Source organism: Syngnathus scovelli, chromosome 8 (genome assembly GCF_024217435.2).
Source record: "Syngnathus scovelli strain Florida chromosome 8, RoL_Ssco_1.2, whole genome shotgun sequence".
NCBI classification, from domain to species: domain Eukaryota; kingdom Metazoa; phylum Chordata; class Actinopteri; order Syngnathiformes; family Syngnathidae; genus Syngnathus; species Syngnathus scovelli.
In genome coordinates this window covers 9857915-9884485 of record NC_090854.1, presented here as the reverse complement: position 1 = coordinate 9884485, position 26571 = coordinate 9857915, and the positions used below count along the sequence as shown (strand labels likewise).

General features: G+C 41.2%; 1 protein-coding gene across 1 annotated transcript in view; it reads left to right on the top strand.

Annotated features, from left to right (window-relative positions):
- The window catches only part of abca12 (ATP-binding cassette, sub-family A (ABC1), member 12), a 37368-nt gene that overhangs the window by 7013 nt on the left and 3784 nt on the right, over window positions 1-26571 (top strand). Inside the window, exons 17-66 of the mRNA XM_049728053.2 lie at window positions 54-168; window positions 265-2892; window positions 3121-3233; window positions 3381-3726; window positions 4258-4370; window positions 4521-4576; window positions 4809-4933; window positions 5004-5134; window positions 5324-5466; window positions 6119-6286; window positions 6458-6675; window positions 7219-8127; window positions 8230-8336; window positions 8910-9016; window positions 9236-9435; window positions 9556-9632; window positions 9903-10033; window positions 10214-10384; window positions 11315-11479; window positions 11558-11747; window positions 11831-11970; window positions 12082-12201; window positions 12352-12442; window positions 12547-12726; window positions 12881-13169; window positions 13812-13926; window positions 14030-14359; window positions 14550-14619; window positions 14727-14861; window positions 15016-15174; window positions 15391-15574; window positions 15883-16101; window positions 16705-16901; window positions 16993-17150; window positions 17470-17703; window positions 17821-17968; window positions 18230-18479; window positions 19139-19228; window positions 20218-20299; window positions 20398-20525; window positions 20662-20749; window positions 20914-21022; window positions 21629-21683; window positions 22790-22967; window positions 23083-23198; window positions 24330-24492; window positions 24618-24877; window positions 24965-25166; window positions 25363-25472; window positions 26040-26190. Of these exons, the coding sequence (XP_049584010.1) occupies window positions 54-168; window positions 265-2892; window positions 3121-3233; window positions 3381-3726; window positions 4258-4370; window positions 4521-4576; window positions 4809-4933; window positions 5004-5134; window positions 5324-5466; window positions 6119-6286; window positions 6458-6675; window positions 7219-8127; window positions 8230-8336; window positions 8910-9016; window positions 9236-9435; window positions 9556-9632; window positions 9903-10033; window positions 10214-10384; window positions 11315-11479; window positions 11558-11747; window positions 11831-11970; window positions 12082-12201; window positions 12352-12442; window positions 12547-12726; window positions 12881-13169; window positions 13812-13926; window positions 14030-14359; window positions 14550-14619; window positions 14727-14861; window positions 15016-15174; window positions 15391-15574; window positions 15883-16101; window positions 16705-16901; window positions 16993-17150; window positions 17470-17703; window positions 17821-17968; window positions 18230-18479; window positions 19139-19228; window positions 20218-20299; window positions 20398-20525; window positions 20662-20749; window positions 20914-21022; window positions 21629-21683; window positions 22790-22967; window positions 23083-23198; window positions 24330-24492; window positions 24618-24877; window positions 24965-25166; window positions 25363-25472; window positions 26040-26190 (10964 nt within the window). The remainder of the gene's footprint in view (window positions 1-53; window positions 169-264; window positions 2893-3120; window positions 3234-3380; window positions 3727-4257; window positions 4371-4520; window positions 4577-4808; window positions 4934-5003; window positions 5135-5323; window positions 5467-6118; window positions 6287-6457; window positions 6676-7218; window positions 8128-8229; window positions 8337-8909; window positions 9017-9235; window positions 9436-9555; window positions 9633-9902; window positions 10034-10213; window positions 10385-11314; window positions 11480-11557; window positions 11748-11830; window positions 11971-12081; window positions 12202-12351; window positions 12443-12546; window positions 12727-12880; window positions 13170-13811; window positions 13927-14029; window positions 14360-14549; window positions 14620-14726; window positions 14862-15015; window positions 15175-15390; window positions 15575-15882; window positions 16102-16704; window positions 16902-16992; window positions 17151-17469; window positions 17704-17820; window positions 17969-18229; window positions 18480-19138; window positions 19229-20217; window positions 20300-20397; window positions 20526-20661; window positions 20750-20913; window positions 21023-21628; window positions 21684-22789; window positions 22968-23082; window positions 23199-24329; window positions 24493-24617; window positions 24878-24964; window positions 25167-25362; window positions 25473-26039; window positions 26191-26571) is intronic.

The window sequence follows — 26571 nt, the reverse complement described above, 5'->3', positions numbered from 1 at the left end:
AGCTTTTTTTATAATTTCAACATTTGCTGTTTGTTTTGAAATACGACCTTTAGGTTCTCTTGATATGGACACCCTCAATATTTATTGTGATGCCCATTTGAGTTGGGATACATTTGTTGAAGGTCTCTTTCGGGCTATAATGTCACCAAGCCAAGACATCCTGGTTAAGTAAGTGGCAACATTTCTGAATTAATATCCGAACGCACCAGTTCAACAAGTCTAACTATAGTTCTGTCTCTTTTGTTTTATCTCGACCCTTTGTAGTTACCTCAAAGCGACTGTCACGCTATTACAAAACTTGTATGGAGACCTCATTGAAAATATGACTGCTTCATATTTAACACAAGAAATTAAAGGTGGAGATGCCCTCTCAGCTTACCTGATCAACTTAATGAACAAACTGGACAATTTTACTCGGACCGTCACCGCACTCTCAGATGAAAACATCGTCGACCCCGAAGTCATGGTTCCCATCGTTAGCGAACTGTTTGAGTGCACAGGTCTGTCACCACTTCTGCCTCTGCTCTTTGGCAACGGCTCAGTCAATGCCTCCAGCATTATTGATGCAGCTGTGAAACTCGGTCGAGGCAACCAGCACATTTTTACCTTCAATGAGACGGATCCAACGATGCCTGAACTGGAGCGGTTGATAATGCAGTTCCTTTCCTCGGAGGGGAACCTCACAATGTCCCTCTCCTATGTGATGGGCAACACCCTGCTTACCTACTCCAACTACTTCGATCGAGAGAAAGTTGCTGATGTCCAAGACGCCTTAAAGCCGTTCACCAACCAAACCTCATCTGGAATTGTAGAGGCCATTCTTAGTGCTATGGAGCTCCTCAAGGAAGTGGTTGATTCACCAAATGGTGACCCAAGTAATTTAATTCTTTCATACATCCACCAACTTCAAGAATGTGTTGCATCCCTACTCAAACTGCGACGAATCCAACAAACCTTGTTGCCAAACGGACAACTGAGCACAGCTGAAGTTACTGACCTCCACCAAGTCTCCACTGACCTTATCAACCTCCTCACCCCCGAGAGCCTTGACAACCTCACTCAGATTGGCCCAGAAGCTGCCCTGGATCTGGTGATAGAAAAAATTCTTCCTTTCTTACCACAAGAATTCCAAGAGCCAGCTGATTTATACTATCAAGATTTCAAAGCATTGCAGTACCACTTGTCTGTATGCGCTTCAGAACAGAACTGTTCATCTGGAATTTCTGAATTCTTCACATTTCTGGACGAAATCGTCAACTTGACGCTCTCGGCCGATGCTAACGTCACCATCAACATAACCAACAAGTTTCTAGGGAGTGGGGAATACTTATATGAAGACGTCACATCCGCTTTCTTTTCACTCATGTTGTCTCCGAATGATACTGTCTACGTCAACGCCTTCAATCAGACACTTCATTTCATCCAACTGGTTATAGCCATGCCAATTATTACAATCCCTCATATCCAGGATGCTCTGAGACAGTCCAACCTTACCCTAGAAGAACTAAACTACATCTCTCACCTTGCTGGAGCCGCCAATGTTAATGAGCTGTTAGTAAATATAATGGAGATAGCCAATGTTCCAAAATGCTTTGAATTACAGCACAACGCATCTGTGACAGCCCAGTGTGTTATGGGATTAATAGACAAGGCCAGCAATTTCCTGGCAAACACACCTGCTCTGCAGAATCACACAACCATCATCTCCCTTGTCCCATTAATTGTCAATAAAACCACAAGTGAGCTCATTCAAGTCAATTTTACCTCCAACGCACAAATGCCCATCATACATGTTCTTAATGACACGCTGAACAATATTAAGATGAACCTCCAGATGAACAATCTGAGTACTCCAGAGATCCTGAAGGAAATTCAAGTAATGGAAGGTTTATTGAAAGTAGCCGCTAACCCAGAACCCTTGAACCTCATTCTCGAGGCCATGTCGGTGCCATACTCCGAGGAAGTCACCATTGCATACTTGCAAATCATGCAGTGGTATTTGCAACGGTTGGAAAATGTGACAAGCACCAGCTTTGTCTCAGAACTTCTTCACCCGTTCTATCGTCTCACACAATTACAAGTGACCTTGCAAATAGCCCAGACAAATTTAACTTTGTTTATCAACAACCAGATTGACCACTTTCAGGACCCGACAGACGGTGCGGACGTGAGAAAAATCGGCCAAGCAACTGTTGCGATTCTGCAGCAAATTCTGAACTACATCATAGTCGACATTCAAGTCCAGGATGAGAATTTTCAAATTTTTAGCTCGGTTCCATTCATCAACTCAACCATGCTACATGAAATTGAGCAACAAATTCAACTCTACCTTGATCTTATCCATGACTGGATGGAGGAACCCAATGTCACAGCAGTCTTCAACAGTATGCTCCATTGGGGAAACTCTTCCATAAATGCTTCCACGCCTGTAAAAGACCTTCACCTCCTCTTACAGTCGATGGTTAGCTATCTCTCTGTAGAACAGCAGGCGTACCTCACCATCATCAGCAATATCACCCAGTCCTTGAGCAAAGCTATTATGGTGCTGGAGCATCCAGGAGAGCAACAGTTTGACCACCTGTTTGCTGCCATCATGGAGGCAGTCCAAAGTTTCTTGCAAATTCTGAACCAAGACACGGCCCCACTGTCACAGTCTGCGCAGGAAAACATCCAGGAAATTATTCGCAATACTGTGGTGCTCTTTGTCGAGCAGAACTTGACTTTTTCCACATCACTCAACCTCACCCTGGACATTCTCAATAGAACAGAAATGGCTGTTCAGCAGCTGGTGCCAGAAGAGTTTGCTGTCTACTTGCTACCTGTCCTCAAAGTATTCACCAATTATTTTGAGACGATCACCGTCGCTTATGGACCAGACAACTGGAACATCATGTGAGTGGCAGTTTTGATGCTTTTGAAGTATTTCAGTATGAATGCAAGTTTCTGGAAGATACTAACCAATAAATACTTTTCTGGCATACTAGCATGTTTTAGTTAACAAAAGCTACATTTAGTTCACCGTCTCTCTGACAAATGAAAATACAAGAAATGCAACAAATTTCTTTACAATGCTCTAACTGTTTATAATGGGAATATTTATTTTATTTTATTTTTTTAAAGCATTTTGAACCAATTGAAGCTGATTCGGAGCTTCCTGCCACCAAACAGCACAGCTCAGCACTATGTTTCTGTGGCCATCAACATCACTCATGTCATCTTGGACTCAAGCCAAGGTAAATCAGTCTAAATCTTGACTTTGAAATGGATGTGCTCTGTTCTCAAAAAAATGTAGTTCAACTCTCACAAATTTTCTCTTTTGAGAGTGTGTTTGATCAGCTCTGCTATTTGTGTTAACCACATTTTCGTATGTGTGACTTCAGGCAACGTCAGCTTAGAAAATCAAATAACACAAATTCTGGAACCCATCATGGAAGCCGTCCAAAGTTTCTTGCAAATTCTGACCCAAGACACGACCCCGCTGCCACAGTCTGCGCAGGAAAACATTCAGGAAATTATTCACAATACTGTGGTGCTCTTTGTCGAGCAGAACTTGAGTTTTCCCACATCACTCAACCTCACCCTGGACATCCTCAATAGAACACAAATAGCTGTTCAACAGCTGGTGCCGGAAGAGTTTGCTGTTTACATGCTACCTGTTCTCAAAATACTCACCAATTATTTTGAGACGATCACCGTCGCTTATGGACCAGACAACTGGAACATCATGTGAGTTGCAGTTTTGACGCTTTTGAAGTATTTCAGTATGAACGCCAGTTTCTGGAAGATGCTACCGTATTTTCCACACTATAAGAAGCACCTAAAAACCTCAAATTTTCTCAAAAGCCGACAGTGCGCCTTATAATCAGGTGAGCCTTATATATGGACCAATAGTGAGCCACTACAGCAGGCGTGTCCAAAGTCCGGCCCGCGGGCCAAATGTATATATCTTATAAATGAACAAAGTTTTAAAATGGGCCTTTCATTGAAGGTGCTCCTTATAATCCGGTGCGCCTTATATATGGACAAAGTTTTAAAATGGGCCATTCATTGAAGGTGCGCCATATAATCCGGTGCGCCTTATAGTGCGGAAAATACGGTAATCAATAAATACTTTTCTGGAATATTAGCATGTTTTAGTTAGCAAAAGGTAAATTTAATTCACTGTCTCTGACCAATGAAAATACAAGCCATGCAACAAATTTCTTTACAATGCTCTAACTGTGTATAATGGGAATATTTATTGGATTTTTTTAAAAGCATTTTGAACCAATTGAAGACGATTCGGAGCTTCCTGCCACCAAACACCATAGCTCGATACTATGTTTCTGTGGCCATAAATGTCACTCATCTCATCTTGGACTCAAGCCAAGGTAAATCAGTCTCAGTCTTAACTCTGGAATGGTGGATGTGTTATGTTCTTAAAAAAATGTAGTTCAACTCTCACAATCTTTCTCTTTTGAGATTGTGTTTGATCAGCTCTGCTATTTGTGTTAACCACATTTTCATATGTGTGACTTCAGGCAACGTCAGCCTAGAAAATCAAACGACACAAATTCTGATGGGGATTTTTAACCAGGTACGATTTCAAATGGCACGTCATGCATGCATGTCAGACAGATTTGGTGTTAGATCATGATGGACATGTTTACGAAGAAGGTGATCACAAGTTGAAATGTGTTGATCCCATCTGAATTTTTTCCATCAAGTTTGTTCTCACAGATTGTCACAGGCGATAGCACTTTAGAACCGAATTCGAACAAATTCATACAAACCATGTTTTGTACCACTTGTCCTAATTTTCTGAGCAGATATGGCAGATTTTTACAAATGGACCCGGATTGAATATGTCTCCATCTGTGGAGACCTTATCCCATCTCGGTTCGGTGCTTCAACAGATTTTGACTGGCCAGGCTGACCAAGAGACGTGGCACATGTAAGATTCATCACGCAAAGAACGTTCATGATTAGAGGAATGTGAGTCTGAACTTTCTGTTTTGGAACAGGCTTAAAAAGATGTTGGGGATTGTACTGACAACAATCAGTGAAACGCAGCAATGGGACAATGTCACGGCCGTTATCCCCTATTTTGAAAAAATCATAGCATGTATGGTAAACACGCAGCAAGCACAGAAAAGTGAGTATACCGCTCAGTATTAAGCATTTGGTAGGTTAAAGACACAATAAAATTAATACATTCGCAATCATGTGATGTAAAATAATAAAATAATTTGTTTGCAGGTTGCATTTTGCAGGTTTCACAATTTGTATAATAGTTTCCAAAGAGTCTGACTGGTCAAGCTTTTAATGTTGTCCTTTTCTACAGTGATGCTCCTAAGCCTCGCAAAGCCTGTGTTGACCCTGATGAGAGAAATTGTACAGTCTGCAAATGGAAGTTATTTGAACTTGTCGGAGATCTCGGAAAGAATCCAGCCTGCCATACAACAAACCCTGCTGGCTGCTGAGCAGGTAACCTATGCTGAGTGACTCGCTTAGGTTGTCAGAGACTTCATGATCAACTGCATACTGTCTTTTTAGTGACTGGGTCTAATTTATAAGGTCTTCTTTTTTTAAAATTCAGTTTTTTACAAAAGGTATGCTTGAAAGCTGATGTTTCTTCTAAGTTTGACAGTACAGGTTGTTAACAACCCTGCCATATTCAAATGCCGAAAAAAATGTATAAAATAAGGCTTCAATATCATGAAAATTCAAAGGAAGATACATTTTCGGGTTCTCGGCATAGCTTGCTAGCATATCGCAATTATGCCAAATAACCACTAATCTAAATGAAGACATATAATGCGTGGAAAAACAAATCTCTTATTTCCCATTTCAGGGTGTTTTAGCGTGTCACTATTCAGGACACGCCTGTCATGAGAACTGTTTGTATTCATTCTCTGTGTGGGTGTCCAGTGATAAGAAATGCTGATACCTGTGTGAGCCTTGTGGAATTTACATTGTGTAGATGCACGGAGAGACATTATCATGTGTCCATCGTTGTGTTTGTCACAGTCTCGCTAACTGAACTGGTTTCCTCAGAGGAATGTGATAAAAGACAGCAACGTCCAACAAAAGAAGGAAGGTCATTGTCATTGTCGTATTTTGATGACATTTCTTTCAGGCAAATGGAACTTTGGAATGCGATGAAGCTGTGAAACTGTGGGAGCCCATCAGGGTCGCAGCCAATTTAAGCCATGGCGTCATTGAAATGTGGTGCAACATCAGTCTGCAGCCCGTTCTAGAGATTTATGCTGATAGTCATTATATCTGCCCCCACCTCAACACAAGTGTGAGTACAGACAACAAAAATTGATTTGCCTATATCAGAAAGTTAGATCATAAGAGTCATACATTGAATGTGTCCCCATGACATCACAAATTCCAGTGCTGGTCACATTTTTACCATTTGGTGGCAATGTTGACACACAGAACATTTTACTGTTGAACATTTTCCCTTCAGCACATGGATTCGGAAACAATCACTGCTGGTGATGCTGCTGCCCGGATTGTCAATGCTACAAAATCTCTGTATCAAGCCAGCAGAAACCAATCACACGTGATGGAACAGATCATCATGAATGTCTCCAGCCAGTTCTCGGAGTTGCTTGGCCAGCCGTTAAGCCATAGTGCTCAGCTTCACTGGTACATGCAGCTCCAAAACATGCAGCTGCAAAACAGGTGACTGCACTCACCATATGGCAGATTACCTTCTCTCTCAGTAGTACTTAAGTAGGGTGGATGCTTGAAAAATGACTTGAGTAAAAGTAGAAGTACTAATGCAAGTCTGATATTATATGTGTTCTTACATATGAAGCATGGAAAAATATTGAATATGATAAAAGAAAAAAAAATGAAATAAAATACTGTGCAGGAAAAAAAACAGCAGGGTCAGATTAAAAGAGGTAAAGATCAGAAGATTAGGGATCACAGTGGAAATATTCTTTTTTTTAATACTAACAGGGACAGGAATGGAAAACCAGCAACTGTGTGAATATTAATGATAGAGAAAGTATTACTTTGGCTGAAAGGACACTAATAATCTTTGAAATTAAAAAAAAGAAATATCTCGGTCTTCAAAAGAATCCCCAGTTGCCCCTTGAGCTGCTTCCTCACAGACGTTACAATCCTTTTTTTCCCAGGCTTTCTTATGAGTTTTATATATGAGGCTATAAGTGAAGCCTACAATGAGATTTCTTGATACGGAACTTTTGTGCTCCACAGTTTATCCGCTGTTGAAGTGTTGTCGGATGAGTTGCTTAAAGTGGCACCCATGCTGGAGCCATGCGTAGATGCTTTGGAGGAAGCACTGAGACACATTCTGAACAACTACCACCTCAATTACGACACCAACTCATCTGAGGTTGTCTTCACCGAGGCAGCGGCGATAGTCCTCTCCTGTGCAAACATCACCTTGAATAATATCTTCTCAATGGTGGAGGGTGACTTGTCTGGGTTCAGCGACGGATCTTTCCTTGACATGATAAGTGATGCCATTGAAGCCATGACCAACATGAAGGTATTCGGGGATGAGGCCATGGTTTACCAAGGCCTGGGACGATTTCTGGCCTCCAATGGCGCTAAAGCACTAATGCAGAAGGTGGTTGAGCTGTCTTCATTGTTAGCGACTTCAAACGAATCTGGACTAGATCTTCTGACCCAGGCTCTGCCCAAGATATCCCAACTCCTCAGGCCTTTATTGTCCACCCTGACGCAGATGGGCGTGGACATGCCGGAGATCGTGGATGTTTTTGAGGAGTTTGCTGAAAACATTTTTGCTACGCTGAGGCAGTTGTTAAGCAGCGGCCTTTTGGTACACCATCCGCTTAGGAGTAGCCGACACAAACGAGACGCCCCGATGATGCCACCGATGATGCCGTTGATGGACATTGTGAATGACTTCCGAGACTTCGTGTCCATTGACTACTTAGCAATGTTCAGATCCATGGCGGTCCCTTCTCCAGAGGAAATCATGGAGACAGCTCACATGTTCTTTTCCAATCCCGATTTGAAAACTATCCTGAAGCAGTCCACAAGGAACATGGCGTGGGCTTCGAATGGCTCACACGACAAGACCATCAATGCCGCACTTGAGGTCCTCTCGTTTGCAACTCTCCCCAGTCACACTCTGACGTGAGTACAATTGTGTCTTCTACATAGTTAAAAATGGAAAAAGTTGCCCCAGTATGTTAAATTGCAAGTACTGTACTACAATTCAGTGTCTTATCTTGCTAGGTCATCATTGGCTCTCTTGAGGGATGCTGCTGAAATGCTGCCGGAGAGCTTTCCATTTTCTGCTCTGCTTAAAAATATGACCAGAGCGCTTGCCAGTGAATCTCAAGGTAACATTGAGTTTCACATCCTCTGTCAAAATGATCCACCGAACTTGTAAAAAAAAAAAAAAAAAAAAAGCTCTGCAAATAAAGTAGCATTTCAATTTTCAGCCTACTTCACACCCTCCCATACGTACCTTTTTTCTCATTTTAGTTTGCACTCACCAGATTCAGCATTAGACTGTCACATTGTTGCACACACACATTTTAATTACAAAAGCCTCAAGGTGTTGACCACCATGAAATTCAAGATTTTCTCATTTCATTTTAATTACACATTCTGTCGTCGCATTGTTTGGCCCAGGGTGTTATCAGATTTGTTTGAATTCATGACATCATTGACGTCCCACTGACCCCATCTGTTCCCATCCTTCCCGGCCTTTTCTGTAAGCAGATCATTTGCAGCATGTTGCCTAACAACGCTTGCCAGCAACAGTCTGAGTTGTAATGAAGCCCCAGTGGAACGTTATATGTCACCTTTTCACACATACAAGACCTGAATGCTTAATGATCCCCTTTCTCTTTCTTCTGCTTTCTAATCTTTCACATCATATATGTATTTGCTTTTTTTCCTCATTATAGGGAACTTGATGGATTTACAGCAAGTCTTCCGGACAGCTTCTCATCTTTCCCAAACCAACCTGAGTGATCCGCTTTTCGCAGAACAACTTGATCAACTGAGATCTCAGGTTAAAATAGTAGCTCAGAATGGAGAATTACAAAAAAAAATAAAACATTTTTGCTTTTACAAAGCTAGCAATGTCCAAACCTTGTTTATATAGTTGATTAGTTTTGAACAGATTTTAAAGTAGCGTTAAAGTTTCAAAGTGGGGTTCCAAAGTAGAGTTGGGATTTTTGCACTTGTGAGACACACAGTCCCTGATAACTTGTTTGCTGGTGCCTTTCAGGTGTGCAGAGTGGAGAATACGAAGTTCGCCCGTAGCTTCTTGGATGCTCTCTCCGTGGAACCTGGTCACCTCTGTTACACCCTCCTACCAGGCCTGCAGGTCTTGTTGGAGGGTGTGCTGGTCAACACCACAGATCTGCATGATGCCATCTTCCAGACATTAGTTGGAGACCCCAGCACCTACGATGATGACATAGATTGGTAAAGCGTTTGGTTTCTTTGTGTATTTTATATCTCTTCGTGTCAAAACATTGCATTGACTTTAAAAAACAATCAAGTCTAAATATGCATATGTGGGTTTATGTTTTTTGTGTGCTCTAGGCCATCTGTCCTCAGTCAAGGTTTTGGCTTTGATATCAGCAAGCTGAGTTCTCTCAATATCAACTTCACATCTCAAGGTGAAGCACTTAACTGCTGTACATCTCGAAAGTTTTAATTTGATTACCCAATGTGAATCAATACATTGCACTCAATCATAATGTGGTAATGACGTAACAGCTACAAGCTGTCAAAATAAATTGGTCAGCTAAATAGACTTTGTTTTGTGTATGTTTTTTTTAATTTAATGTCCGACTTATCTGAATGCCCTAAGAACTTACGACTATTAGTATCAAAGGGAAACAACATGGAAATGTTGGCATTTACGCTATCTTGCTTTATTTGCCCAGAGGACATGACGTTTGGCGAGATGCTACGGAATAAAAGTGCTTTTGTCCATGATGTTCAGAAGCACTTGAATTTCAATCCCCATGCTCTCCAGATGCTCACGGAAACAGTGTTTCCCACCAACAATTTACAGGTAAGTAGTAGAGACTCTATTCGTGGGGCAGAAGCCACAGTGCCCCATCATCAGATCATGTCTTGTTTTCCTTCATACTGCATCAGGTCAAGTCCATGAAAAGATGCATCTTGACCCCAAAAATATATATCTTGGCGTCTGGAGATGATATATATCTTTACTGTGTATTAACTCACACAGATCCTTTCGTGGTTGATGAAGCTGGGTCACTGCAATTCCCCAAGACGTCTGACCATCACAGAGCCAGAAGCAGTTCTGTTCCAAACCTTCTGCTCCATGTCCGGTGAAGACTGGTACACCTTCGCTGTGCTCATGAGTCGCCATATACGCATGGAAAAGTTCCTCTTCCGAGTAAGTCCGATGACAGGAATGACAGTCGACAAAACATGAATTCTAGCGTCTCCCATTTTAGAACATCACCATTTATCATGTCTGAAATGACACGTAATGATTGCGGGTTGCCTTGGATTTGTCCAATTCGTTATAATCCCGTGGATAATGAGGAACACATCTGGCATGAATTAAAATGCATAAATCTTCAATTCACTGAGATCTAATAATCTCGGATACATTTGTAAGCCCTTATGAGTGCTAAGAGTTACCCAGTAACAATTTTTCCATTTCTATCCATGCATTTGACCTAATTCATCATTTTAAATTAGCATCCACACTGGCAACAAGGCACAGTTTTTGTAATGAGATGATAATTAGTATGTGCCATTTAAACTTAAATTGTACTTCACTTTAGAAAATTATTAATATGAATGCTTGAAATGCTCAGCATTCATACCGTAAGACCCTCCTGCCAGTATATTGCGACCTGTCAAAAGAAGATGGAAAATCTACATTTAAATCACACATTTGTGCCAATGTATGCAGATTTAATGTACGTATAGACTAGTTCATGACCATCCTTCAGATGTGGCAGTTCATGATTTAGTCTGTTCAGTCGCAATTCTTTTACCTGTCCTGTCTTTCATGGCACAAAAAAAAAAGTGTCAAGATTTTCGAAAGAAAAATATAAAACTGGGACCTTGATGTAATCACATTCCTTGGACTCAATCTGGAAATTCACTTGAATTTAAATTCAACCAAAGATTGAATCATTTTTCCACTACAATTGCTGAATGTAAATGTCATTTTAGAATACAGCAGAACATACTAAGAAATGTATTTTGCAAAAACGTTCAAATTTGATGCAGGGAGTTGCTGTATAAAGTGATGAAACATTAAAACAAAATATACGGTGGAACCGCACTAATTCCGTGTCCATGCTTTCAGATGGTGTTGTCAGATGAACTTCAGAGCCTGTTGGGACTTATGATCCACGTGGCCAGCAATATCATCGGCATGATGGACCAAATCATTCCCGCCATTGATCAGCTGCAAAGTTACATACTTTCCATGGGAGAACTCGATCTGATCGCCAACACTGAGTTTCGCGAAGTGTGTAGATCATTTTTAAAATCAATCAACGTACTTGTCAATATTCATGGTTGATGCTTGTCCTCCCCTACCCCCTAGGTTACAAGGCGCTTGAGATCCAAACTTTCCAACAAAGCCACATTTGTCACAATGACTCGTGCCATGTGCAAATACGGTGTCATGCCTATCTTTGGACTTGCCAAACTTTCTACCGATTTCAACCCATCATCCCTTGACAGCAGCGAGAGGGAAAAGTTGATTGACAGGTTCAAGATTCCACGAAATGCCAGTATGTTGGGAAGACATAAGTCTTTTATTGCCAATGCATCTATTATGCAGTCTACAACGTCTCACATTCTTCTCCATTTGTAGCTCCGTACTGTATGAACATGTACCTAGACATGGTCAACACCACAGGGGGCGCCATTGCGTGGGCCTTCCTCAAACCAATGCTGATGGGAAAAATCCTCTTCACACCAGACACACCAATCACCAGGACAATCATGGAGAAGGTATTGCAATAGACAACAACATACTACTTCGAAATTCTCAGAAAGGTCCAAACAATTATTTTGTCTCTACATGCCAAATGAAAATATATTTCTATTCTTCTTCTAATTCAGGCCAACACTACCCTGCAAGAGTTTAGTAACCTACAGAGGCACTCTGACGACTGGATCAAAGCCTCAAAGTACATCGTGAAATCGAGCGAAATGTTGGGGCAGACTTTACCATTGCTGAAGGTAAAACATCTCAGGGCTTCCCTCGAGCGAAATATCTTATGACTAGTTCGAGGAGCTGTTTCAAAATCTTAATTTTGTGTGTGTGTGTGTGTGTGTGTGTGTGTGTGTGTGTGTGTGTGTGTGTGTGCGTGTGTGTGTGTGTGTGTGTAGAATTCCTTGGCTAATGCCTTTGTGAGAAATTTCATTGAAATGCAGACAGACATCGATGTCATGAGAATGAAGGAGACGCTCGACAATTTTTGTGAGTGTGGGGGTGGGGTCTTCTCCAGCGTGCCCATGATGTAGTGATGAGAAGCAGTTCATGATTCATAATTGAATGTTTATTTTGTTTTTTGTGTGATAAAGCAAACATGACATTTTTGCTGGAGAAGAACAAACACATAATGGATCAGATCACCACCTTGTCCACCCTGATGGTCAACATCTCGTCTTGCATCAAATTTGATCGTTACCAAGGTTACCAATCCGCTGAACAGCTTGACGCTGAAGCTCAGGAACTCGCCAAGGACCGCAGTCTCTATGGAAGTGAGTCAATCCTGAGTCTAATTCAACAGTCAGAGAAAAGACCGTCCAGAAAATAAATTCTGTATAGCTACAGTAAACAATATTTCCATAAAATACTTCAACAACGTGCATTAATTTGAGTTGAATTTGTAACATAATAATATTTGTCTTCAAGGTGTCATTTTCAAGCTCCCCAAAGAGAACGACTCCTCTCCACTGCCACCCAAAGTCAGCTATACCATCCGAATGCATCTGGACAACGTCATGCGGACAGACCGAGTCCGCAGTCCTTACTTTGTGAAGGACCACCACATATCGTCGAGGAGAACCATGCGCTACAACCGGGCCTTTGTGTACCTGCAGGAGAACATTGATCGGGCAATCATTGAGATGCAAACTGGAGGAGTCACAGACACCGCTGTGCAACTCCAACCTTTCCCATATCCTTGCTATCTTCGTGATCAGTGAGTTATATACACACACACACACACACACATGCATAGACTATTTATGCACTCTGGTGTGACTGCATACAGTTTTTGTAAACATAAAAAGATGCACAGTGTCTCAGGGGTGAAGTTCAGGCATTGATGTGGAATAATGCAAACTCTCTCATTATTCATCTCCCACTTGGGACTGTCAGTAAGTCGTCAGTCAGTGGCAAGTCTCACGTGATAATTGGGTGCATGAATATTCAGGATAGTGTGTATGCTTTTTCATGCAGACACGTGCCACTCTACCACCCCCCCTTGCTAATGTTTGAGATGCACATTGTAAGCAAGCTGACAGTCAAACGTTTGACGTGAACATTTTGCCAACATGCAGCTTAGTATCTGATAACTGAGCACAGTATGTGCTCGCCCTCAAGGGCTTTATTAAGACAATGCGGAGAACCCGTATCAAATGTAACATCACGCCACCGTATCTGACATGCTGCCTTCAAGCCTGATTATGAGATGGGTTCATCCGTGCTGTTGTGTTGATCTGATTTATTGCTCTATGCTGTTATAAATAATAATCATCATAATATAGGGCATCTTTGACAAGCTCTCTTCAATTCCAAAGGTTTCATTTTGATTTGTTGGTATATTTTTTGCATTCATCAGGTATCTTGAGGCCATCTCTTTAGTTTTTCCAATTATGCTGATGTTAGCCTGGGTTCTGTTTGTGGCTGACTTTGTCAAGAAATTGGTTCATGAAAGAGAACTGGGGCTGCATGAGGTAAGGATTCTTTTTTCCCCCTATTTACATAATTACATCAAAGTAATCATTGTTGGATTGGAATCCAAATGACACTGAATTTTCCTTTCCCTTAAATCTGCAGTATATGAAGATGATGGGCGTAAACCCGCTCAGCCACTTCCTGGCCTGGTTCTTGGAGTGTGCTGCTCACCTGATGGTGACCATCATCATCCTCACAATAATTCTCAAGCATGGCGGCATCCTCTCGCGTAGTGACGGCTTCCTCCTCTTCTTGTACTTCTGCGACTACGGCTTGACAATCCTGGCCTTCAGCTTCCTGATAAGCTCCTTTTTTGACAAGACCTACATTGCTGGTCTTAGCGGGAGCCTCATTTACATCATCTGCTTCTTCCCGTTTATTGTGGTCATGGCGCTGGAGTCCAGTCTCAACCTCTTCCAGAAAAGTGCACTGGTGAGAGACTGAATTTTTCATTTTGATTATTATGTCATGATTTTGTTTACATTCATACAATTTCATTCATTTAAATTATCCAGATTGTCACAGTTGATTAGATTAATTTCCAGATTCAATCGCAGTATTACGCATATTTGTTTCATTTTATGTTAGCTCTGGTTTGTTAACTAATGTCTCTTCCCCATAGAGCTTATTTTCCCCAACCTGCTTCAGTTATGCTAGTCAGTATATCGCTCTCTACGAAGCTCGAGAAGAAGGTATGAATTAATACTTTCCCTCACAAAATGATATATGAGACATCGCAAACAAGCGAGTACATAAAAGGTGTTCGATCGTGTTTAATGTTTTTTTTTTTTTTTTTTAGGAATTCAGTGGAGCAACTCATATTCCTCGCCCCTATCTGGAGACACAGCCTCCTTCGGTTGGCTGTGCTGGATGATGCTCTTCGACTCACTCATCTACTTCACTGCCGGGGCGTACATCCGCATGGTCTTTCCTGGTAAATCATAATTTGGTCAAATCTTTTTCTAGATCAATGGACAAGTGTGATATATTTCCTTTGATACAATATTTCATCCGACATTGTTATCACCCCAAGCTAAGACTCACGCTTTAACTCTGACCATGTGTTTTTCTTTTTGGTGTTCACTCAGGCAAATATGGCCTTCCAGCTCCGTGGTACTTCCCCTTTACAGCCTCCTTTTGGGCTGACCTTTTCTGCTGTGTAAAGTCACAGAAGGGGGGCAGAGGACATCTGTTCGCCAACACCATGAAGATAAACCTGCCCGTGTTCTCAGATGACAAGGGGAAAGGTACAGAAAAAAAAAAAACAATTACACTGTAGCAACTACAAGAGAACATAGACCGCTTCTTTTTTTCTGGGATTCTTTTTCTACCTCCTTGTCTTGTCGCACTTGTTTTCATGGTCACCCATTTTGAAGCACCGAACTATATATCTCCTCCGCTCTCTATTTATGTCCAGTACAGTACTTCTTTGATTTACTGTTTGCATTTGTCCATTTTCTCAGGCCAGAGCCAGCTTTTCTCCCAGACAGGCGAGGACTTCTCTCATCTCCCTGTGGGTGTTAACCTTCACGGTCTCACGAAGATCTACGGCGACCGGGTGGCCATTCAAAACCTGAACGTTTCCTTCTACGAGGGCCACGTTACGTCGCTGCTCGGTCACAATGGCGCTGGCAAGACGACCACCATGTATGTGAATGTCATGTTTTCTTTTTTGAGAATACCAAGACACGTTAGTTACAAACATGCTTCCTCGTTATGAATGAATGACATTTTACGCACCCGATGGAACCTTGTGTATCGGGTCTCATTATTTTGAGGCTGCTACATGAAAGTACTCGCCATTACGCTGGTGCTTGTATTCCCCCCAGTTATATCCTGGAGATAAAATTGACCAGTGGCCATCTGCACTGTTCACTTAAATTATCATTCCAATATACGTAAGATAATCACATTATAATATAATCTTCTAAATATTCCATTTTCTGTGTGGTTAGGTCTCTCCTCACGGGACTCTTCCCGCCGTCATCTGGGAGTATAGAAGTGTATGGCCGAGACATGCAAACCAACTTGAACGACATCCGCAAAGATCTGGGTGTGTGCATGCAATATGACGTTCTCTTTGATCACATGACCGCCAAGGAACACCTCCTGCTCTACGGCCAAATAAAAGCCCCGCATTGGTCCGAGAGGGAATTGCACGAGCAAGTTCGAACGTAAGTGTTTACACAAGCAGGATTTAATGAATGCTTACAATTACACAGTGTTGCTCTGATTGAGGTTGGACTAGGCCCGAAGGATCACAACTTGATGCGTCATTGATGCAATAACGTAATATAGTGTGAATTTTACAGCCTTTAGTTTTCATCAGCCATGGCGACACAGTGGTCTTTGCTCAGTTGACAATATCTCCCCTCCTAATAAAAGTGAAATGTGGGAAGTTGTTACAGTGGCTGGAATTGAATGCCTATGATACGCTGGAGAAAAAGTTAAACATGGTCGTAGTCAAGCACATTTTACAGCCACTCTTAATTTATATGCATCTCCGGTGGTAAAGATAACGTAATTGTTCCACCTGTTACTCCTGAAATATGGTTTTCGATTTCCCATCTGAGGAGCAGAGGCGATATTACGAGGCACTTATAAGGCCGTTAGGTGCAAGTCGAGAATACTAATGTGGGCTGAGGGCTGTAAAGGGTTTTGCTCTATTTTTGTTGCGCTTTAAATCACCACCCCCAAAAAAACTGTCTAATAAATATATACAGGTATAAACATTAAATAGGGGGGATTGTCTTGAGTTCTTCTGATTTATCTTCTAGGACCTTAGAGGAGACAGACATGTACGCACACAGACACAAGCGTGTGGGCACGCTGTCAGGCGGCATGAAACGCAAGTTGTCGATCTCCATTGCGTTCATCGGCGGCTCTCGTTTGGTGGTGCTGGATGAACCCACAACGGGCGTTGATCCGTGCTCCAGGCGAAGCATCTGGGACATTGTTATCCAAAATAAAAAGCGTGAGTATACTTGTTTTTTGTATATTTTTATTACTGTGTGAGAATCACAAATATACACACAAATAATCATATTTTTTGTGTATTTTCTCAGGACACACTATCATTATGTCCACCCACCACCTGGATGAGGCTGAAATGCTGAGTGACCGCATTGCTTTCCTGGAGCGAGGCGGGTTAAAATGCTGTGGCTCCCCTTTCTATTTGAAAGACAAGCTGGGCCAGGGCTACAAACTCACTCTCACCAAAAAGGTCATTCAAGTGATTTGATGTGTGGACTCAGTGTCTGGATTAAGTGTAATATAGTATTACCTAATGACAGGTTATTGTGTGGATGCTTAGAGGTAACCCTTAAAACAAACTCCACCATGACATTAAATACTACATTGTAACCCTAACCCATTCTTTTCTATGGAAGAAAAAAATAGATGCTTTGTGTGAAGGCTTAGAAACAGCACCCAATGCTATTTCGCATCGGACACGTAAACATTTGATGAAAGCACAAATTACACATTATTTTTTTTCCTCTTCATACACAGAACGTACTAACTTAATTCCATAACCACTTCAGGTGCAGATTGACGAGTCCGAGAGCTTTGACGACGCTGAAATGAAGGCCTTTATTCAAGCACATGTACCGGAAGCAAGGCTAAAAGAGGCCCAGGGGAATGACTTGATCTATTCCTTGCCCCCGTTCGCTTCGACCACTGCCTCCTCATATAGCTCTCTTTTGTCGGCCCTGGACATCAACCTGGATGACCTCAAGCTGGGCGGCTACGGTATCTCTGATACCACCCTAGAAGAGGTAAGCGCACATGCATGTCAAGGTTAACGTATATGTCAACCGGATGATCTTCAAAATATACGGTAAGGATTCTTCATACTTTACATTGTTTTTTTTGTTTTTTTTATGTCTTTGTAGGTATTCCTCCAGTTGACAGAGGAAAACATAGAAAGTGCGTCTAAGGAGGACAGACCCTTTTCTATCTCAGACACAGTTTCAGACACGAGCTCCATTGATAGTTTCCCTGCAGATCCAACTGACATATTCTCCACTTCTGACAAAACTAGTAAGTATATGTTTCTGTTTTAGATTATGTTTGGATTTGTTTTGTGTTAATATAATAATAATAATAATAATAATAATAATAATAATAATAATAATAATAATAATAATAATAATTGTCATCCAACTTCTTTGAAGTTATATCTCCCCTCATTCTTTGCTCAAATCATCTCATGCTGTACTTGAACTGTTTTGTAACGTATTCCTCGAGTAAACAAAGCAAATGATTCACTTCAGTCTTGTGTGTTTCCATCATATCCTCCAGACTTGACTCACAGTTCAAGGAGAGCACGAGGCATAGTTCTGGCCTGGCAGCAAATTAAAGCCATTCTGATCAAGAGGTTCCATCACAGCCGCCGAGACTACAAAGGCCTGTTGTCCAAGATCCTGCTTCCTGTTTTGTTTGTGACATTGGCCATGGGCTTGGGATCCATCAAGAATGATCTGGGGCACTATCCTGAGTTGGAGCTTAGCCCCGCACTCTACAACCTTAAACCAAGTTACTCTTTTTTCAGGTCAGTTCTCGTCACAAATTAAAAGACCTCGTAAAACCATCTAGTTGATGTCAAAGACTTTGGACAAGTACTCACTGACTGACATGATTCGTGCAAAGACCTTGCGCTTGTGATATGAGACCTGTAGGAGGCACAAAAATCATTCAAGTACATCCCGCAGCAAGGCAATTGGATTTTGATGAAATATTAATGAAGGACTGATGCATCTTATTGCTTGAATTAGCCCAGCGTGATCCCACATCACTTTTTGGGTATCACAAAGTTGAGGGGCTTTGAAGGGCAGACATAACCAATGGGGAAATAAAGACGGAATCCGATGTGTGTCGATGCAATGCACGATCACAGTGAATACCATTATAAATGTCAAGGGAGGTTGTCTTCGCCTCGAGAAGTACTATTTGATCAAGGATAAAGGATATGTACCGGAAAAAAAAGTGTTGAGTTGTTCAAGTACACATCCATCAATGGTTTATTTATCTTTTTTTATCCAGTAACAAGATTTACGTACCAGATGATTTGTTTTGTTTCAAAATTGCTATACAGTTAAGACCAATTTTGACATGTCTTTCCTAATTATCAAGTTATTTTGATAACACTTGAAAAAGTGACAACTTTCCAGGTATGATCAATTCCCTTACTTGTGTTCTGAACTTTCACAGTAACCAGAACAGTAAATCCAGCCGGCTGGTGGACACAATGATGTCATACCCAGGAATGGATAACAGCTGCCTTGACAATGCTAACAACCGGTATGCAAACACAACAACACAAGATCTCATATTTAACATTCAGTTCCTGCCCATCTCATTCTTATTCTTCCCATGCCTGGTGCCTTGTTTCATTACTAGTCTGCCTCCTTCCAAATTTCAAAAATTCACTTATTTTTCCTATTGCTTGGCTCCATGTGTACGTGAGTGAAAAGCCCACAGCAGAGAGCCTTGCAGCTCAATAGCATAATTTGTATTCCATAAACACCTCCCGTTTATTGCAGAGATTTTCCCCCTTACTGTCACTGAATCACTGTTGAGACTCATGAAGTACACCTCGGAGCCATTTTAAAGCTCCCTGGACCCGCAGAAGAAGCATACAAATCTAACGGTGCAATGGAGATTGAATGTTTTGCCTTCAAATGACAAGAGAGCGAATGTGCTGCCCAGCTTCACAAATCTACATCTGTTATTGTCCTTTTGCTTATATATACTGTACATATAAATATAAATGTGTATATATAAATGTATATGTATACATAGTAAATATATGAGTTTGTATATATTTATATTTATATATTTATATATTTATAAAATATGAAACTGACCGCGTTTGGATATTGAAGGTTTCCGAGTGATGTGATGATATGCAATACATAATGCAAAAGCCTGAGGCAGCAGAATCTTCTATCTTTACTTTAAAATGTAAACTTTCATATATGAATTGCCATAAAGAAGCCTTGCCTTGCAGTTATTACCCGAATTGGTGCCCCACCAACATCGTTAAAAAAAACGTGACGCCTAAGCTGCCAAATTTACATTTCAAAATATTGTCTTGAGTGCCTGCAGCTGCCTTACTGTACGAGTAATTCACTCTCAGCTTGCTTTCCATCTCCTTGGCTGTGTACAGAATTTTTGCATTATATTTGTGAAGTTATGTTCTAGCATGTGACCTCATTCCTGTCATATTACTGAGATACCATTTCACTCATTGAATGTTTTTCCTTCTTTGTTTTTTTTTTTTTTGCAAGGGATTGTAAAAGCCAAATTCACAGCTGGAATTACGGAGGGAACAACTCATTTAGTAACTGCAAATGTACCAATGAGGGTCAGGTGAGGTCCAGTGAGGTCACATTTGTTTCATCCCATGCCTTCATTCACATTTACAATGTTATTCTATGCTTTTGGTTTCATTCTCAAATATAATGCAGGTTTGTGATGGTGAAAGATTCAATTCAGCCAGTCGGCAGGTCCCATCTTCGCAGATCGTTTACAACCTAAGTGGAATCAATGTAGAGAATTACCTGTTAAGCACGGCCAATGGTTTTATTAGGAACAGGTAAACGGTTCAAAAAACAAACTGCCAATATAATTTGCCACTTTTATAGCTGCACGTCTCTCCCTGTACGCATCTTTTGCGGCTATACCTGAACATGTGTGAATGAGTCCATTCCCTAAACAGTGTTTCATCTCAGGTACGGTGGATTTGAATTTGGTATGCCGTTCCCACGTGACCTGCAAAACGACATTCTAGCCATGTCTGATAACGCCACTTTATCGAAGGTATTGTTCGCTGCTGCAAACCTCTAATTAATCGTAATTATACTGATGGAAAGGAAATCATGACATACATAGATGGCCTCACATGATAGTGTGTGTATGTGTGTGTGTGTGTGTGCGTGTGTGTGTGTGTGTGTGCGTGTGTGTGTGTGTGTTTATGAGTGTAGGTTTGGTTCAACCCTGAGGGCTACCACACAATTCCAGCATATTTAAACAGCCTCAACAATGTCATCCTACGCTCCAAACTTCCAGCAGATAAGGATCCAAAGAAATATGGTACTGTATGCAGTTGATACATTGATTATTGATTGTGACATTGCATCACCGTAAAGATTAGACTCGATATTTAAATAACATTATATAGTGCTTCTATGTACGCTTTCCGTATTAGCATATCTCAATAAAGAAGGTCCCAAGAGATTACTTATAACAGTGATGATCTTTTAGCTTTGGACATGTCAGTTCTTACCCTTATGTAATAGACTTCCCACTCGAGGTTAGAACCTGCCCACGGATGTGTCATCGCACTTGTGTTCACCTCCAACACTGCATTTGAGAGCCTATCCAGTCCATTCAGCAGAAAATATATGGTTACTCAACTATTTATGAGCAATTGGTGTCAAATAAATGGATGGAGTTACATAGAGCAGAGAGGGTGGATAATCTATTGCCACGGTTTTTATTTTATTTTATATAGACTATGTACTACTTTCATCGGACGCTTCTTTACAAAATCTTAACTGGGTAATTAGGTGCATTCCAAGATTAAAAAGTATATTTCTATACAAACATAATGAGCTGTTCAGTCTGACACTGTTAGAATGTTTTTAATTCAGTTGTTGACAACATTTTGCTCATTTTCCGCCTTTTTTTCTCTTGCAGCCATTTCAGTGTCCAGTCATCCATACTTTGGTCGAGCAGATGAAGACGACTCAATGTAAATAATCCATTTACACAGTTCCAATATAATGATGTTCGGTCATTCGATGGCCAAGCAGCTGATTAACCGAAACCTCTTTCCTGAAATGAATAACTATGTTCAGTACATAAATGTTTAAAATGTACGCTTTGCAGTGGACCACAGCAAATAAATGATTCAGAAAGTGGATTGAATAGCCGTTATGGTGTCAACCTCAAACCTTCAAGTGGTTTTTGCATCCATGGAGAGCTTTTTGATGTATTGATTTAGTCTCGGCCATTTTAAGGATCCGGTCGACTTATTACAATGAGATATCTTGATTCTCAAAGTGTGGGAGCCCCTGGGGTACACTGCAAAACTCAAGCTAAAGCTTGGCCGTGCCGATAATGAGCCTGATCAGTTGCAGCCGACTATGTGGAGTAAAGTAATGGGAGCTTCCGTAAAGCTCCCACCACATGTTCCTTCATTTTTATTCCTCCTTCCCATTTAGTCACTCAGCCAGCTTTGGCTTTGTCCTTTTGGAGCTGCAGGCAGCTGATTAGAGCAGTTGTTGTGGTCTGGCCGATTTAGAGAGGTTGACCAGGAACAGGAAGTGGTCTTATGACTTTACTCCACTTCCTATAATTGATCAGTTTCATATTCCAAGCAGGACTGTGCCCCAGTGCAAAGTGGTATTTGGTATGTTTGGTCCAATTTGTTGATATTCAATTTCTGTCTATTCTGACTATATAATATCTATCTATTTCTATTATACTATATAATACTTATCGATATTCCAATTCTGTCCATTTGGTCCAATTCTGATATTTATCAAAATTAAAATTCTGATAACCGATTAATCGTCTGATTAATCCAGTCAGTCAGCCGATTAACTCACAAATGTTCTTCATCTTAAATGCATATATATTATAGACATTCTAAAATCTTGTAAAAAATCTCGTCAAAATAGTGCACGGTGCCGTAACCTTTTTCATATAAGGCACAATTCAATATATTATTGCTAGTGCAGCCACACCAACATCATTATCAGATGTCAACAAACTCGGCCCAGCCATTCATAAAAATACTGCTGTGATATTCTTTCTGCAAGACCACTTGTGAATAATACAATTCCGTCTCCACAGCACTCTGGGAATGCTTCAGATCCTTGTGGCCTTATGTGTGATCACGGGTTATTCCATCACCACAGCCAGTTTCGCCATCTACGTCGTCAAAGAGCATCACAGCGGTTCCAAGAGGCTGCAACACATCGCAGGCATCAATGAGCCTTTCTACTGGACCATTAACTTCCTTTATGACATGGTAACACCTAATTGCTCAGTCTATAAATTACGAAAAATACCACCTCATCCATTTAATAACCGATACCATCAAATAATTTGTCAGCGATAGATTATGACCTTAATCTTTCCCGCAGATCATCTATCTGGTTCCCGTCACTTTGACCATCGTGGTGGTTGCGGCCTTCCAAGTTCCAGCATTCACGGACCGACAAAATTTAGATGCCGTTGCGCTACTTCTAGTGCTCTTTGGGTGAGTTGTGCTTCTCCATCATTGTGCATATACGTATATTAGGGTCGTGATCTATTCAGCGCACTGGAAGCTTTCCCTGTCTTGATTTGTGATGCGAGAAATGATTCAAAGCACATCTCATACTAGCTGTTTGAAGTCACTAAATTCAAAATCCCATTTCCTGATATTGTGCAACCCAGTCAGTCACAGAACAAATCAAGTGCTACTTTGTGATGTATTGCAATTTTTCTTGTCTGATGAGTGAATCATTTTCTAGCCCATAATACAAAAAAAGAAGCACAGGCGCCCCTAGATATCATCTGAAATTTTCCAATCATTTAAAACCCGATTTAACAGCAACGTTTAGATTGAAGGTCAACCTTTATCCACTTTGGTTGTAAACATATTTTCACCCCAATTATTGCTTCTATCTGTTGCATACTAATCTAAAGTCAGATCTGTCCTTGGCGATATTTACATCATTTTAATTTTACTATTTACTGTTCACCCTCCTGTGTTTTGCTCTGCTGCCAACGGGCCTGAGATCTGAGGAGGCCGAGTCAGCACTGTGCAGCTCATTTATCAAACAGATGTCTCCCTCCCAAGCAATGAATAATCACATTCCTCCATCTGGCAGCCAGTACCCACCTGGTCGGCTTTGCAGCCGTCATGCTGCTGTTCCCCGCTATGCTTTGGCACCCGTCCTGTGTCTACCAAGCACCTTTTTTTTGGGCTTGCTTCCCAGATGCGACGTCTCTGTTGAGCTCTATTTGTTTTCCTGTGCTACTTTACTTCTTTGAATCTATTTTCCCTTCCTTCCTCTCTCTCTCTCTCTTTGTGTTGTTTTGACCCAATCAAATAAACAAGCAGATTATGTGAGAAGAAAGCGTGGGCCAGAAAAGAAAGATTTGGGGGAATACAGGAGGAAGTAATCCATTTTCCTTTCTTCACGACTCTGTTTACACTCCTCATGGTGTGGTTTTCCTCCATCTTGTCACTGTGACTCTCAGGCCAGCAGCTTCTCTACCTCAATTTTCTAAAATAAGCATAATTTACGAGGCACTTTGAGATTTCATTTCAACCTATAGACGATATACGCTGGATGTTGCATTCTTCCTGAATTAAATCAAGCTTCCACTGTCAACTCCTTAGGTTCGCCACCTTCCCCTGGATGTATCTCTTGTCAGGCGTCTTCAAGGATGCCGAGACGGCCTTCATCATCTACGTCTGCATTAACCTTTTCATCAGCATCAATACCATCATGTCCACATCCATTGTTTTCTTTCTGGGTCAAAGCACAACAAACACTGTAGAGGTCAGAATCATTTCTGGTGTTATGTATTGATTTATTCTTATTACACAATAACTCTGGGAAGTTGAGTCAGGAAATTGAATGCGCTGCACTGCAATTCCTTATTTGGTGACTTCATGTCGTCTCAGAAAGAAAACATCCAGAATATCTTCACAACATTGTGCAACGCCTTCCTCATCTTCCCTCAATTCAACTTTGGAAACGGGCTGATGAAGCTGGCCCGGATGAATGTGGAGGTCCAGCTCCTTAGCGGCTACGGCATCGATGCTTACAAGAACCCATTCTCCACAGAAGCTCTTGGCTGGATGTACATCTCCTCCATCATCCAAGGCTTGGTCTTCTTTGCTTTGCGCCTCTTACTCAACACATCCCTCATGCGCAATGTCAGGTGAGAGAAATAAAAAAACTGGCTTTTAAAAATGTCTGGAATCATTTTTGTGCAATTCATCTTCTTATCAACATTTCCTCTCTGCAGGCATTTGATTTTGGGCCGTAAAAAGGTGTCGCAGATATTTGAAGATGAAGATGAAGATGTTGCAGCTGAGCGCTTGCGGGTTTCCAGTGGAGCAGCAGGTGCAGACATCCTACAAGTCAACCAGCTCACCAAAATATATCAGCATCTCAACAAGAAGAGCTATGCAGTCAAGAGGCTGTCTGTGGGAATTCCCGCAGGAGAGGTAATCCTGCCAGCAAGAGGCGTCATAATCAACTGACATCACATATAAACCATTTTTTATTAAACCAATGGAGAATAGTTCTATCCTATGATTTACTTGTAACACCTTATTTAAACGATGCTGTTTATAAAGTGTTTGCATTTTGAACATTGTGTCAAGCAGACTTAATAAATGATTCATCTTTTTCCCCCCAAAGTGCTTCGGTCTGCTCGGAGTGAACGGAGCAGGAAAAACAACCACTTTCAAGATGCTCACGGGAGATGTGAGCCCAACTGACGGCACGGCGCAGATCAGGGACTGGGATGGGTAAGACACTCATTCATTATTTTTTAGATTTTAAAAGCACCGCAAAGCGAGTGAGATGAAAGCATATGGCACTTTGCGAATGTGCTGACTCATATCATCTCTGATGATGAAGCTGTTAGTTGAAAAATGGCTTCAGTGTCGGGCCTACAGTATGTTACTTGCATAATATATGTGCAGTAATGTCACGCTGACATCAATTTATGCTATTAATGCATCTTGTTTGGTTCAATAACTGTACGTCACAGCTGCTGCCCTGTGAAAGTGTTTCTATAAAGACTTGGACCCCATGCATGATCCTAAAAACTGACAAGACTCTTTAGTTAATGGGGACGTTCATGCTCCACTACACATGTTGTGTTTGGTCCATCATACACAAACAGGAGCAGTCGAAAGAAGAATAAATAAATATGTAGCACGTCATTATTCATATATGAAAGCACATTCTGATTTATCGAGAATATTGGGCTTTCTAGTACAAAGTAGTTGGAACAACCTTCACGTCCATTTCCACGATTGAATTCCTGAATGCCTTTCAAGTGCTTGTGTCTATTTTGTGTGTTTCCTCAGGCGGCTGGTAGACATTATGGAGTGTCGGCGCAAGGGAATTAACATCGGCTACTGTCCCCAGGTGGATGCGCTGGATAATCTGCTCACTGGAGAAGAGCATTTGTATTTTTACGCTCGAATTCAAGGCATCTCAAAGAGACAGATAGACAGGGTAAGAGTTTAAAGGCCGGGATATTTTTCATTGCCTTAGAATTGTTCCGTTGATGTCTGAAATGAGGTTGGATGCAGGTTGATGCATTCTAAGCCAAAATAATCAGCAGGTGTGGCGATATTTTGAGTGATGTCCGCTATTTCTCGGACAGCTCGACACCCTTGCACAAAAAGTCTTGAAATATGAAAATGACAAGGTGTAATTTTCCTGTTTTTTTCTAATTTTCTCGCTCTCTGACCCAATCAGCTCTTTCGGTGTCGATTGACACAAATACGCAACTGACCAACATTTGCAGGCCCTAATTGATATTCGTCATGCGTGAAAATGGGCAGAAAAATCATGTAAATTATGCAAACATCTATTTAACATTTAAAGAGCACT